This window comes from Schistocerca piceifrons, chromosome 6 (genome assembly GCF_021461385.2).
Source record: "Schistocerca piceifrons isolate TAMUIC-IGC-003096 chromosome 6, iqSchPice1.1, whole genome shotgun sequence".
In the NCBI taxonomy this organism is placed as follows: Eukaryota; Metazoa; Arthropoda; class Insecta; order Orthoptera; family Acrididae; genus Schistocerca; species Schistocerca piceifrons.
Genome location: NC_060143.1, coordinates 334449214 through 334465228, shown reverse-complemented (window position 1 = coordinate 334465228; position 16015 = coordinate 334449214). Strand labels below are relative to the sequence as shown.

Sequence of the window (16015 nt, the reverse complement as noted above, 5' to 3'; positions counted from 1 at the left end):
TCATCTACTGAATATTCAGTCTCAAAAGATTGTTATGGTATAGAATATATTGGCAGGTGGTTTTCATAGTAAAATTTAAATAATCAATTGCTTCAGGAGAGAATACAATGTTACAATTTCTTATCATGACTGCCAATCAGGAAAACTGCACAATTTAATCCACTGCTCAATGAGAGTCCAGTGTATTAATTACTGTGCCACCTGTGTGTGTACCAAATCAAAGAGGCAAGAGGAATGCTGTTACTGGATTAAGAGAAATAGGAACAAGGTCTTAGTAACCAAATGCTGTTTATTGATCAATAATTAAACAACAAAGTCAGGAAAAGCTCTCCAAGAAAAAAGTGCTGATGGAGTACATAAAATTTTGTATTCACAATCACACACTCATACAAACTTCACACTGAAGTACAACAAGTATATGGATGAAAAATTTCTTGCAGTTACTAGGGCTGCTAAGAAAAGAAGCATATTTTATTTTTAAATAGTTTTGGATTAAACTGCAGCCTGATAGGCGAAAAATGAAGTTCTATAAATGGTCACCAGAATAGACTACACAATTTTATATGAAAACAATCCACTGCTAATTAACCACATATAATTCTCTTTAAACCCTAACAGATGTACATCCATCAAAATAGTTTTATTTTACACAATCACAGTAAATTATCTGTGCAATAAATGTATAACATTTATGCTCTGACATGTTATTGTCGAATTTCTCACTTATTAAATGATACAATCCTTCTTTGTAGTAATCTTCATCTATAGTTTCCAAAAGTATGATCTTATACACATGTACTACTAATTAGTCAAGTATAAACAAAGTGTATGAATTGTATTCAAAACATATGTATGATCAAATATAAGAGTTATTTTATTGTGAAATAATAACAACAACAACAATAATAATAAAACTGCTAGAGTCTTCTATCTCAATTTTTTAAAAATCTAATCCTAAAACGAGATACTAATGACATTCATCAGACACTGTTTTGACATCTCATCAAAATTCAAACACAAATATCTCAATTTACAATGGTCAAAAGCACATTAGTTGTAACATCTATATAAAACACTTCTCTGATACCTCATCCAATTTCAAACAGAAGCATCTTATTTCATGCTGGCAGAATGAAAATTAGTAAACACTTCTATGACATCAACTTTATTACATTCAACAATGAAAATAATGCAACAGAATATTTTAAACATTCATATATAGACATATATATATATTGTAATTAAACAACACCTCATATTTAACAACTATCTTTTCAGGTTTGTTATTTTTGTTGACACACTGTCATCATTTGATTGCCTATTTACAAATGATTCTATCGAAACAACAATGAGCACTACACAAAATTTGAGCTGCAAAACTATTTAAACAACAGTATAACAACATCCACAGAAGGTGAAAATATTTGAAAAAATTACAGCTTTCTCATGTGCATCAATTGTAAGATGCAAATACAAGTTAGTACAAATGTTGCTACAAGCTAGAGACAGCAAGGATCTCGATTTAACACGAAATTAGATGGATAAATAGTACAAGACAAAACTTAACTATTTTTTATGATGTTTACTACACCGTCTATCATGGCAAAGTAATTAATGAGAGTATCTTTTAAAAGCACCAGTTTTAACAGATATTGTAAACAATGTGGTACCTAAAATGAATGTATCAGTTCACACACAACATTTGTCCAGTTACAACTAGAAGGGAAAAGCTACTAACTTTAGGAATCAAATGCATGTAAGAAGAGCAAATCCTTTTTTCCCTCACAAAGCAAATAAATAAAGATCACACAAGATTAATAAAATTCCAACAGGAGTGCCTGAAACCTCCACAAGCATTACCAACTGTAACAATGGCTACAACAATCACCAATAGTGGAAGCAATGCTTCAACCTACACATGTAAAAAAATTTCACATTGCACTTGTAGTGCTCCCTGTAGCATGACAATTGCAGCCCTGATTCCTGCAAATACCTTTTCTAGAGACTAGTATTAAAATATTAGTGGACTTGCACTCCTCTAAACAGCAATACCAATTGCATCCAAAACAGAAGGTGAACAATAAAGCTAAAGTGTCGGTGAAGACAACAAGAGCTGTCTCCAACTGACAGATTCATCTGCCAAAGGAGAACAGCCCACCCAATCTCTACACATGCAGAGTGGGTGAGGAGGGGGCGCCTCCCGGCCGTACCCCCAGGCCCCCAGACAAAAACCCAGGCACAAAGGCCGGGGCAGTGCCAGCACAAACCAAAAATAGATGCCACCAACCACAGCTGGCAGCAACTCCAAACCAGGGTTCATCCTGGCATCCAAAAAAATCCACAGCAGGAGATCTTGCATTGCTCAACGTGGAGGCTCCGCTGCTGCAAACGGAACCAGTTCCGAGTCAATTGCCTGTTGCTGCCACGGTGATGCAGCAACACGCAAGAAATGTCCTCCTGGAACTGTTAGTCGCAGTTCCTGTGCCGACAAAATTAAATTTGTGTTGTGTAAAAATAAAACAACAACTTATTTATAGTAAAATAAATTTATAGTTATATTTTTACATGTAACATAGACCGTTTTGATGACTGTGAGTGTATAGTAAATTTATGAATTAATAAAAAGTGACTCAAGCAGTAGAAATTAATTTTTAACTAGCATGATGCATTTTAGTAGCATAATGCCACCATCAAGCACGTTCTCAACCAAAGTTTCCGTCAATTCTGTAACGGTCTTGTTGCAGATTTCTGGACGTGGGCCATAGGGTGGAGAATTGTAGGACTCCCCTTGATAGATCAGGGGTGCACTACATAAAGGAACCAACTACTCTAACTACTTGACTGACCAGCGTGCTTGTGTAGTGTATACAGCACTTTGTTTAGGCTAGGCCATAGTTTGAGGTCCTCTGATGATCGCTCACCAGTTGATACGTATAAAATGAAATCGGACTGCCAGCAAGGTAAAGACACTTTGGCTGTCAGAACTTTAACAGTAAACTATTGAAGTATTCATAACAAAAATCCTGAACTTTTTGCCCCCCTGATGTGAAAAGCATACAACAGCTTCCACCATCATACATTAGCAAAAGATACTGTCAAGAATCCGAAAAAATTCTGGTCCTGCATAAACTCGCTAAGAGGGTTAAAGGCTTTTATACAGTCACTCATCGACCAATCTGGTATGGCAATAGAAGGCATCAAAAGGAAAAGTGAAGTTTTAAATTTTGCATTTAAGAAATTACTCACACAAGAGGATTGTGCAAATATACCACGGTTTGACATAGCACAGACTTCTGTATGGAGAATACTGGTATAGAGCAGCAACTGAAAGAGTTGAAAACTAAGAAGTCACCAGGTCCAGATGGAATAACTGTTCAGTCTTACAGTGACTATGCTGTGGCAATGGCTCCTTACTCAGTTGGCATTTATCATGAATCTCTTGTCCAGTGCAGAGCCCCAAGCTAATGGAGGAAAGTGCAGGTGACTGCTGTATATAAAAAGAATGGAGCCGCATAATTACAGACCAATATCCTTAACATCAGTTTGCTGCAGAATTCTTGAACGCATTCTGAGTTCAAATAAATTAATTTCCTTGAGACAAAAAAGCTTCTTTCTACAAATCAGCATGGATTTAGAAATCATCACTCATGCAAAACTCAGCTTGCTCTTTTCTTGCATGGCGTACTGCAAACCATGGATGAAGGGCAACAGGGAGATTCCATATTCCTACATTTGCAGAAAATGTTCTACAAGGTGCCCTACTGCAGACTGTTAATGAAGGTACAAGCATAAGAAAGGATTCCCAGACATACGAGTGGCTCAAAGAATTCTTAAGCAATGGAGCCCACTACACTGTCCTTGATGGCAAGTGTTCAATAGAGACAAGGGTATCATCAGAAGTAACCCAGAGCAGTGTGACAGGACCTCTATTACTCTCTATATACATAAATGATCTGACAAGACAGGGTGAGGAGGAAATCGTGATTTTTTGCTGATGAAGGTATCACTGAGTGACTGTAGTAGGATACAAGACAACTTGGACAGAAAGGAACTTTGTGTGACACATGGCAGCTTGCTATAAATGTACAAAAATGTAATCCTGTGGTGTCAGAATACAGCATTTAGTAGTGAACTGCTTGAAACAGTCGTGTTGATTAAATATCTAGGTACAGGACTGTATAGCAGTATGAAATGGACTGAGCATGTAAGAATGGCAGCAGGGAAGACAAATGATTGACTTTAGTTAATTGGGAGAATTTCAGGAAAGTGTAGCTCATCTATAAAGGAACAGCATATAGCACATTACTGCAACCCATTCTTGAGTACTGCTCTAGTGTGTGGGATGCTCACCAGATCAGATTAAAGGAAGACATTGAAGCAATTCACAGGTATGTTCCTAGTTTTGATACCAGTAGGTTTGATCACCACACAAGTATTGCGGAGAGGCTTTGTGTACTCAAATGGGAATTTCTGGAGGGAAGACGACTATTGAGAAACTTTAGAGAATCAGTATTTCAGGTCGACTGCAGAACAATTCTATGCCACCAATGTACAATTTGTATAAGAACAACAACGAAAAGAAGAGTTCAGGCTAGTATGGAAGCAGATAGGCAGTCATTTTCCCCTTACTTCATTTGTGAGGGAAACAGGAAAGGAAATGGCTAGTAGTGGAACATGATATCCTCTTGCCGTACACCATACGGTAGCTTGTGAAATGTGTATAGTGCACAGTGAGAAACACATCAAAGCTTAACTCTTTCACATACAGTTCTTTACATCATAGTAACTATCTTTGTGTGAAAATATTAAGCTGTGATGTGTTCCTCACCGTAATCTGTGTTCCAGACAGCTAAATTACCAACAAATATGATTGTATTTCAACACATCATCTCAGTGGAACCCACAGCAAACAAAACTAATCACACTTCGGATCAACATAATGTACATGTAAGTGGAATGCACCTGATGATGGCAGCATGCTGCCAAAATGCATCATGCTAGTTAAATATTAGTAAAAAGTAACTGAAGCAGTAGAAATTACTTAATATATACATTGCCTTTAGTAAAAAATGTTTGTTCATTTATTGAAGCACACGGTATTTCAGTCCCCCTCCCTCAGCCACTTGTGCACCCCAATTTAACAATAACTGCAGGCTGCAATTAAAATACAAATCTGTTCATAACTGCTTTTTTTGTATCAGTTTGTTCCTTGCACTTTTTCATATAACAACACAAGCAAAAATAGTTCCAACATTGGAACAACATTAATCGAGTTTTAAACACACTGTAACAGGAACAACTTTTGATGGACTTAAATCATAGAAAATATAATGTACACCAATAAAACAACATTTGTAGCTACAGAGAATTTTATCTGATTTTCAGTGGGTTGTACTACCGCAATCCTCCACTGATATTCATTGTAATCAGAATGAGCTACAAGGATAACAGCCACAGAGATGGTAAACTACAGAATCCATGTGTTTGCACAGTGTCATTCGCATGCATTGTTGTTGTTGTTGTTGTCTTCAGTCCAGAGACTAGTTTGATGCAGCTCTCCATGCTACTCTATCTTGTGCAAGCTTCTACTATTTTTACCCTCCATGTTGCCCTCCAATACTAGAATATGCCCTACCAACCTATCCCTTCTCCTAGTCAAGTTGTGCCACAAATTTCTCTTCTCTCCAATTCTATTCAATACCTCCTCGTTAATTATGTGATCTACCCATCTAATCTTCAGCATTCTTCTGCAGCACCACATTTCGAAAGCTTCTATTCTCTTCTTGTCTAAACTATTTATTGTCCACGTTTCACTTCCATACATGGCTACACTCCATACAAATACTTTCAGAAACGACATCCTCACACTTAAATATATACTTGATGTTAACAAATTTCTCTTCTTCAGAAACACTTTCCTTGCCATTGCCAGTCTACATTTTATATACTCTCCACTTCGACCACCATTAGCTATTTTGCTCCCCAAATAGCAAAACTCATTTACTTCTTTAAGCGTCTCATTTCCTAATCTAATTCCCACAGCATCACCCGATTTAATTCGACTACGTTCCATTATCCACGTTTTGCTTTTGTTGATGTTCATCTTATATCCTCCTTTTAAGACACTGTTCATACCATTCAGCTGCTCTTCCAGGTCCTTTGCTGTCTCTGACAGAATTACAATGTCATCAGTGAACCTCAAAGTTTTATTTCTTCTCCATGGATTTTAATTCCTCCTCCGAATTTCTCTTTGTTTACTTTACTGCTTGCTCAATAGACAGACTGAATAACATCAGGAATAGGCTACAACCCTGTCTCACTCCCTTCCCAATCACTGCTTCCCTTTCATGCCCTTCGACTTTTATAACTGCCATCTCGTTTCTGTACAAATTGTAAATAGCCTTTCACTCCCGGTATTTTACCCCTGCCACCTTCAGAATTTGAAAGAGAGTATTCCAGTCAACAGTGTCAAAAGCTTTTTATCTAAGTCTACAAATGCTAGAAATGTAGGTTTGCCTTTCTTTAATCGATTTTCTAAGATAAGTTGTAGGGTCAGTACTACCTCACGTGTTCCAACATTTCTACAGAATCCAAACTGATCTTCCCTCAGGTTGGCTTCTACCAGTTTTTCCATTCGTCTGTAAAGAATTCGTGTTAGTATTTCGCAGCCGTGGCTTATTAAACTGAGAGTTCGGTAATTTTCACATCTGTCAACACCTGCTTTCTTTGGTATTGGAATTATTATATTCTTCTTGAAGTCTGAGGGTATTTCGTCTGGCTCATACATCTTGCTCACTAGATGGTAGAGTTTTGTTAGGCCTGGCTCTCTCAAGGCTGTCAGTAGTTCTAATGGAATGTTGTTTACTCCCAGGCCCTTGTTATGACTTAGGTCTTTCAGTGCTCTGTCAAACTCTTCACGCAGTATCATATCTCCTATTTCATGTTCGTCTACATTCAAGTACACCGCCCCTCTATATACTCCTTCCACCTTTCTACTTTCCCTTCTTTGCTTAGAACTGGGCTTCCATCTGAGGTCTTGATATTCATGCAAGTGGTTCTCTTTTCTTCAAAGGTCTCTTTAATTTTCCTGTAGCAGTATCTATCTTATCCCTAGTGATATATGACTTCACATCCTTACATTTACCCTGTAGCCATCCCTGTTTAGCCATTTTGCACTTCCTGTCATCTCATTTTTGAGATGTTTGTATTCCTTTTTGCCTGCTTCATTTACTGCATTTTTATATTTTCTCCTTTCATCAATTACATTCAATATCTCTTTTGTTACCCAAGGATTTCTACTAGCCCTCGTCTTTTTACCTACTTGATCTGTCTCTGACAGAATTACAATGTCATCAGTGAACCTCAAAGTTTTATTTCTTCTCCATGGATTTTAATTCCTCCTCCGAATTTCTCTTTGTTTACTTTACTGCTTGCTCAATAGACAGACTGAATAACATCAGGAATAGGCTACAACCCTGTCTCACTCCCTTCCCAATCACTATTTCATCTCTCAAAGCTACCCATTCTTCTTCTTCTGTATTTCTTTCCGCCATTCTTGTCAATCGTTCCCTAATGCTCTCCCTGAAGCTCTCTACAACCTCTGGTTCTTTCAGTTTATCCAGGTCCCGTCTCCTCAAATTCCCACCTTTTTGCAATTTATTCAGTTTTAATCTACAGTTCATAACCAATAGATTGTGGTCAGAGTCCACGTCTGCCCCTAGAAACATCTTACAATTTAAAACATGGTTTCTGAATCAAGTGTTAGCTACTATTAAGTTATGCCCTGTGCAAAATTCTACCAGGCGGCTTCCTCTTTCATTCCTTAGGCCCATTCCATATTCACCTACTACGTTTCCTTCTCTTCCTTTTCCTACTATCGAGTTCCAGTCACCCATGACTATTAAATTTTCGTCTCCCTTCACTATCTCAGACATTATATAATCTTTCTGAAAGTTTCCACAGACTTAGGAGAGACAATAAAGGTAAAATGCAATGGTCTTTCAATGGTTATCAAGTTCATGAAAGAAACTGGGTTAGAGACAAGGAAATTTTCCTTATCAGTAAAGAAAAGAGATGCAACTTGTCTGAATCAGAAGTGCAAAAAAATTTTGATTTACTATTAGTTTAAGGTGAAAAAATTTCACTAAATACACAAGTCAACAAAAATAATGGAGATAGCGCTTGAGTTAGCGATCTTTCTTTCTTCTTGACAGCTGACAAGTTTTATCAAAAGTATATACACACACCTTCTTTAGCCACAGTTAGTACCTTAACTCAAACTGCAGCTGGTAGTGTGTGTGTGTTTTCCACAAATCAGCTCTGAAGATTGGTAGTGAGATAAGTACAAATTTCTATTACTTCTGTGGTACATCCTTCCATTCACCACCGAATTCTCTATTTGTGTGATTGCCTGCCCTCATTATATATGTATACTATTGAAACAGAACTTATGTTATTTATGTAAAGTTAGTCTGGGAAGTTTTGACAGACTCTAAATAATCTAAGAGTAAAGGAGACAACACACTGAATAGTAGAAGCATCATAAATCTTCCACAGGCACACACAAAGAATGAAAACTTTACTCGCTTTCAGATGAGTCCTTTAACAAGCTACAGTTAACATTCTCTCTCTCTCTCTCTCTCTCTCTCTCTCTCTCTCTCTCTCTCTCTCTCTCTCTCTGAGTACCATCTCTAGTGAAAGCAGATATTACACAATGATCAGCAAGTAGAATGAGTGGAACTACAAGAATTAGCAAATACATTGGTGCAGGGAAATAAATGACAGTTTTAACTGTCATGAATCCACATAATGAACTCTGTGGCCAGCTGCTGGCTTCAGGCTTTTGTACACAGTTTTTGCACATTTTTTGGTGAGTAAATTTTCACACATGCAATGATTAAACAAATGCAATACTTTTGCCATCAGAATTTCATTTTTATGTATTACTGTCGAGAAAGGCGTTCTTTGCCATGATTGCTTTACATGCTACAAATGGAATGAAACAAACACGGACTGAGTATCCTAAATCCAGGGGTATGGTAAGACGAGGTGTATATAGGAACCTGATGACCCACTGTCGTTGGTAATCATTTATTTCTGAGTAAATATGCATACACCTTCACACATGTTGTTTTCTATTTGTATATTTAGCACTTTAAGTGATGAAAGTTTATGTATATTTTGGTAGCACCTTTTGCTTTATTTTTCAGCATGCCAGGGAGGAGAAATTGGGAATAAGTCAGTGAGTGAGTCCAATCACAAAATGTAGAAATGATTGGCTTAATTCTTATTTCTAACTAGATGAAATTGCTTCTCTCATCACCATGTCACACTAACAAATTCCTTTCAATATCAGTGACAGGCACCTTGTCACACCCATTCTCACAAAGTTCTGTAACTTCTCCAGATATTTCGGCCTCACCCCTGTCATTAATAGGCAGTATAGGTCCCTGCCTTCATCCCTTCTTCCCAGCCACTATCAAAACTAACTACATCTGGCTTTTTGTTGCCATTCTGTCCATCTTCTGAGAGTAACAGCCACTTTCAGAGCAACAGCTGCAAAAATAACTTTATCGCCTGGACACAAAATACAGTATAAATGTAAATTTAGATAAAAATATGCTTGTGCAAGCAAGTGGCATGATTAAAACGTAGAGATGAAGCCATAAATCAGTACAGCAATAACATCATTCCGTAATAACTACATAAGAAAACCTCAGCTACTTAATAATTAGGAACCTCATGAATTACCAACAATGTTACAAAAAGAAGTCAGACCTTCCTATTTAGTAGTCCCACCATGAATAATCCTGCACAAATCATGTAATCAGGTGATGTGAACCTGTCCGCAGCTCCAAACATGTACGCTTGGAGTACTGCTCCAGAGGACTACTCTTAGGTGGTGTGTGTTATACAGGTTTTAAAATATTATATAATTGTTATCTTTTTTCACAGCTGAAGGACCAACAATAAACTGAATATTATAAACTGTTTTTTTTTATGAGAATCATTTGAAGATTTGTGCTATGGCAGTCAATATAATAATAATGTCGTGTGACGAGGGCCTCCCGTCGGGTAGACAGTTCACCTGGTGCAAGTCTTTCGATCTGACGCCACTTCGGTGACTTGCGCATCGGTGGGGATGAAATAATGATGATTAGGACAACACAACACCCAGCCCCTGAGCGGAGAAAATCTCGGACCCAGCCGGGAATCGAACCCAGGCCCTTAGGATTGACATTCTGTCACGCTGACCACTCAGCTACCAGGGGCAGACTACGGCAGTCAATAAGAATTCTAGCAATAATTCTGGGATGATTATACAGAATGTAATTCCAATGCTATTGAAAAACCCTCAAGACTGGTGGAGCAGAAGGAGAAAGAGTTCTTCCTCAAATGTGTCCAGCAAGTTAACATTGATGTATTTTAAGAGTAAAAGAGAAAGCAATATAGCTAGCATCTGCTGTTCCAAGATGAGTGGGAACTGGACAACAGCTTGAAAATTGTGATGAATTTTGTGGAAAGCCAACTACTCACCTCCAGATCAATAGGAGTGGTGCATCCATACATGTAAAAGACTGCACGAACTACAATATTTAAGTATGCCTATGCATAATCCAATCTGCGGGTGAGTGGTTGTGTGACCTAATTTATGTGTATTTTATATCTTATCATGAATTTAGTCTATGAAAGTCCACAGTTATTAAGAAGGCATTCAAAATGTTCTTCGTATGCAGACAAATGGTGACACAGTTCATTTGTAAATCTGTATCATTAGTCCAGCTCCATCATTACTCTCAGTAAAATAAAAAAATTGTGTAATTGCGCAAAATAATTATGTCTCAACTTCAATCTCATTATTTGATGTATAAAAAAATCTACTCACCAAGCGGCAGCACAACACACTCATGAAAGACAGTTGTAATTGGCAACCTTTTGGAGCCAGTGGCTCCATCTTCAGGCACAAAGGTTAAAGGGGAAGGAAGAGGAATGAGGAAAAGGAGTGGAGAGGTCTACGAAAAGGGGTAGATATTGGGAAAGTTAACCAGAACTGTGGGTCAGGGAAGACTTATCGTACGGGATGAGAAGGAAAACTGTATAATGCATATATACACACAAAAAAAGTAAGCAACCTCCACTGGAACATAATGGCGTGGATTCTTCATCATAAATAATCAAAACATCTTCCCTTTAATGAATAATAATTTGTTTACATCACTTAAAATCATTGTGAGGAACAATTACAGTGAAAAAGACATTGTCTCGCATCTTGTTTTCGTTGTAGGGCACCACAGCCCGAAGGAAATTTCGATGGATGGGGAAACAAAAGGTGAAATCTAACGTAAAAGGTGAACTCTAATGTAAAAGGTGAACTAGCTGTCTGAAGATGAACCTGTCGGTTCGACAATGGCAACAGCGCTGTTTAAATAAATAAATAGCTAGTAAAAAATGGCTAGTTGCTGTAATCTTCTGTGTAAGCGCCAACCTATATGTTTACCTATATGTTTTTCCATCTGTCTTGCTTTCATTTGACTGCTCTTTATAATAATGACTGTAAATAAGCATGCAAATGGCTTTCTGTTTGATGATGCATGGCTAAAATAGCCTATGAATAGTCTCATTGAGGATCTCCTCACTATGGACCTTTGGAACGGAAAGTAGAGAGCCTTGCTTGGCTCGCATGATTCCCACGTCTGAGCGCAAGTGATTTTCTTTTTCTGGGCACATTCTCTTATATCAAGAGTGTACATCAACAAACTAAGTGCAATGGACAAGCTATACATGAACCATTCACCAAGAAATCTCTGCCACATCAAATGAAACATTTGGGTGTATTTTAGACAGCTTTGGTGGGGAGACTTCAAGAGTTCAAAAGAAAAAATTATAACCACTTACATAATGTCATTTGTTAAATCCAAAGACTTTTATTTTATGGTTCTTAAATGGCAGAGGTATCCAAATATGTTACATTTCCAGAAAATAAGGTCTCAATAAACACGTTGAAATGTTGTGTAATATGCATCATTAATTAAAAACAGGCAAATATTTTTACCGCACCAAGTATTACTCCAAACATAAGTAGAAGTTTGCTTTTTTAGAGAATATTGCAGTGTGTTACAGTGAAAGCAACAATAGATCACAAGCTGGCAGGCCTTTCTAAAGTAGTTCAACATATAGGACACTGTTACGAGTAGCCTGGATGATGAACTGGTGAGCAGGCAATGAGAAGTGACATTTAGGCAGTCAGTAAAAGAGTTTTACCGCAGTTGCAAATAAAATTAAATAATGAAACAATATTTGGTGAACCTGGATGTTACAATTGGCCTACTACATGCTACTACCTTGAAGTAACTAATTACTACAGTCACTTCATTCCCCATTTGCACATTTCATCACTAACTTTATGGACCATACACACAAGTTTATTTCAATATTGCTGTCATAAGATTTAATTAACTATTATTTGAATATAATATTTCATAACTGCCTCACCTCAGTTTCTTTACAACTCCCCATGGCCCCATCCACCATAAACAAGCAACTGTGTATGAAACTGAAAATGTTACATACCTTGAATGCCCTATCTCTGAGAGCTGAGGCATCAATTATAATTCCAGACTCTTGTAATTGCTGCAGATCTTCTGCAGTAGCTGCTATCTCATAATCACCTGGAAAGCATGATGATATTTTTATGGTCAGTGTGACAATAAAATGCATCAATATGAAACATTAACAATGATCAACCAACAAATAAATAAAAACAATTTAATTATGGACAGAACTTTAACCAAACAGATTAAAACTGTGTGCTAGACCGAGACTCGAACTTGGGACCTTTGCCTTTCGCGGGCAAGTGGTGCAAGGTTCACAGAAGAGCTTCCGTGAAGTCTGGAAGGTAGGAGACGAGGTACTGGCAGAACTCAAGCTGTGAGGATGGGTAGTGAGTTGTCCTTGGGTAGCTCAGATGGTAGAGCATTTGCCCACAAAAGGCAAAGGTCCTGAGTTCGAGGTTTAATCTGCCAGGAAATTTCATATCAGTGCACACTCCGCTGCAGAGTGAAAATCTCATTCTGGGAACTGCAACCCATTTATTGCCTCACAGGATTCACTGAGTTAAATACTGAGAATGATTATATCTCAAACTTTTGGAGAAATAACTTGCAGCACTCATAGTTCACATATGGAAAGGGTGTGTGTTTTAGTTGCAATAGAATTAGAGTAGCATTCGACTATCATTTAAGTGCCAAAAGCCGCCACCACATACAAAACAATTTTCTTTGTATCATCATCATCATTTCCCATCAATAATAAACCACATATAATGTAAAATGCTTATCCCAACATTGAGTCACACTTTCCAGATTATGAAGTCATTCATGTTGTGGCATACATAGAAAGAATCAAACAAACTCTCATATAGATGATACAGTTTTTATACAGAGAGAAATATTATGTTTTGTTGAACATATTACAGCTTTGTAAAACATTCCCTCCAGATACTTCTGTTAGCCTGCACCAATGAAACAATTTTACAATTTTTCAATTCAAAAATTAGAAAAATGAAAGATATATACTGAATTAAGACTGTGTGACCAATAAGGATGCTTTAACTCTAAGTTACTTACCAGGAACTATATTGATGACATTATCAACCAAAAGATCATCATTACTGGTGTGTCCATTTTCTGCATCAACAGTGTCATCGTGGTCTTGGACAGAATGGTCTTTCTTGGTCAATGCTAACTGTGAGTAGTTGTCAGCTGTGGAGTGTTGTGGGCTGCGGCTACTGCCTGATCCTGATTGAGCAGGACTAGGAGGATTTCCAGATGATGATGAGCTGGTTCGCTGACCACGTGGCAGCTGAAGAAGTTCAAAATTGGTTTTGTTACATCAGTTGTGTAAGTAAGTGAAAAAACCAAGCCAATGGTTGGCATATGCTAGGCAAAGGATGTTCCTTGAGCTTTTTCCAGCCTGAGTAACAGTTCACTTAGTCAATTATTGAAGTACGGCATTTCCATCCACAGTCCTTTTCAGATGGCTCCACATGTTATGGTTGCAGAAAGCAACACACTGTCCTACATTATAAAGTGACAATGTGGTGCAGCACAGCATTCCGAATATAATGATATTATGTTAATTTATCCAATCGAAGAGTGACGATTGCCACAGCTGAAAATACTTTTATTTGTGGTATCTGATGGTTGGACTGTTACTCCAGCTCACAGAAGCAAGGCATACCACGACATGGATTGTGATGTCACATAGGAGAGACAAAGCTTAGCTGTCAAAGGTTCAGAGCTGTAGCCCATGAACATATTACAGATTTAATGTAGTGACATATCAAAGTATGTTCACAAATTGAATACAAAGGGTTGCCTTATATATGTTGTTGAAACTGAAAAATTAAATCAATATAGTTGCAATCATTAAGAAGTGCTTTCAATCATTTAGTAGAGAGTTGAAGAGAGATATGAGTTCCAGCATAGATACAGCTCCAATAGTGAGGAAGTCCGTATCAAGGGAGAAATTAATTTTTGAAAAAACAATTTTCGACAAGCACTGCTGTTGTCCTTAGAAACATGTTCAATACCCGAAATTACAGTGAAGCACACAGGCCATTGTCGGCACTGCATTTAAAGAGATTTAAGAAGGATTAACTTTGTTGATGGGTAGTCATTAAATCCATGGACAACAGTTACATCGAAGAAAAGTTTATAAAATTTATGAATCTGAAAACTGGTGGTCAACATCTATCAAATGACTAAAAGTGCTCTATTGGTCCCACAAGTACGAAACAGCACCGAGCAATGACAGCAGCAGCCGCACATCTACAGACTGTAGCCCAGTTCACCCAGTGCAGTGATCCAGCTTCCTGCTGACACTGCACCACAGTGAGCTACTCGAGCATTGTTTGCTGTCCTGTGTTAAATCCTATCTGAAGGAGATGACGAGTTAAAGAGTATATTTGCAGTTGAAAGATCGTTTTAACAGTATTAATCTGACAGCAGTAGCAACCTGAAGCAAATTACATGTGGTAGTTGTATACCTGTACCGACCCGAAATATGGAACAACATACAAAAGAATTTTTGAAAAGTTAGAGTGAGCAGTTTAGTAAACAAATACATTTTAAATATGTTAGATACTAAGCCAGATGCAAATAAAACTGAATTAATGGAACAATTAGGACCCAAGGTGATGAACTAAGAATGGAATTACAAGTCTACCATAAAAAACTTAAGGAACTCATTAAGGATTCATATAAAGAAAACTTGAATTACAATCTACTTTTCTACAAATATCAAAGGATTTACAGTTTTTTATAACTGTACAATCTGATTTTGCTGTAAATCCACTAATTAAGGGTTTCGTTTAGTTGGATATTGAATCAAAACCAACCTTTGTCCACAAGTTTCAGAATAAATATTTCGAAACAGGATACAGATTTATGTAAGGTAGAAGCTTGGTATTCATTTTGACACTCTGGTGGAGGGCAATAATGATTTATCCAAACTAAAGATAAAACAAGATGAGTTATCTATTAACACATCTCTTTCACCAGAAGTTGTAGTTAATATAACTCTTTGGGAATGATTATCAGATCTTAATCCACATTTATAATTACACTGGTGGTCCACACATGTTACAAAATTTTGCCAGATTTCAGTTGTCTATTAACTTTTGATGTTAATTTACATGATACATGTGGTGTTTTAATAAGATTATGTATTAATAACTCAGGATTAGTATTTGGTGAAGTAGCTAGTTACAAAAAAGACGAGTCCGATTTAACTGTACTATATTTCAACTATATGGTCTGACAAATATTAATTTTAAATATTTTTTTGTATGTTTCGAGAAAGACAAAAAGGCGGATTTGAAACAAAAGACACATCACCTCGTGCATATATTATGAAAACTGAAGCATATGGGTTGACTGATGCATCTGGGACAACATCTTGGGTGCTCTTTGGATGTCACAGGCATGCAGGAATGATAGGTTTGTGATCTGTGTAA

General features: G+C 37.2%; 1 protein-coding gene across 3 annotated transcripts in view; it reads right to left on the bottom strand.

Moving 5' to 3' along the window:
- Positions 1-298: 298 nt before the first annotated feature.
- The window catches only part of LOC124802610 (zinc finger protein 160-like), a 220150-nt gene continuing 204433 nt past the window's right edge, over positions 299-16015 (bottom strand). For all 3 annotated transcript variants that reach the window (XM_047263493.1, XM_047263492.1, XM_047263494.1), the window contains 3 exons: positions 13626-13860; positions 12571-12668; positions 299-2479 (listed from right to left, as the gene is read on the bottom strand). In XM_047263493.1, the coding sequence (XP_047119449.1) occupies positions 2363-2479; positions 12571-12668; positions 13626-13860 (450 nt within the window). In that variant the 3' untranslated portion in view covers positions 299-2362. The remainder of the gene's footprint in view (positions 2480-12570; positions 12669-13625; positions 13861-16015) is intronic.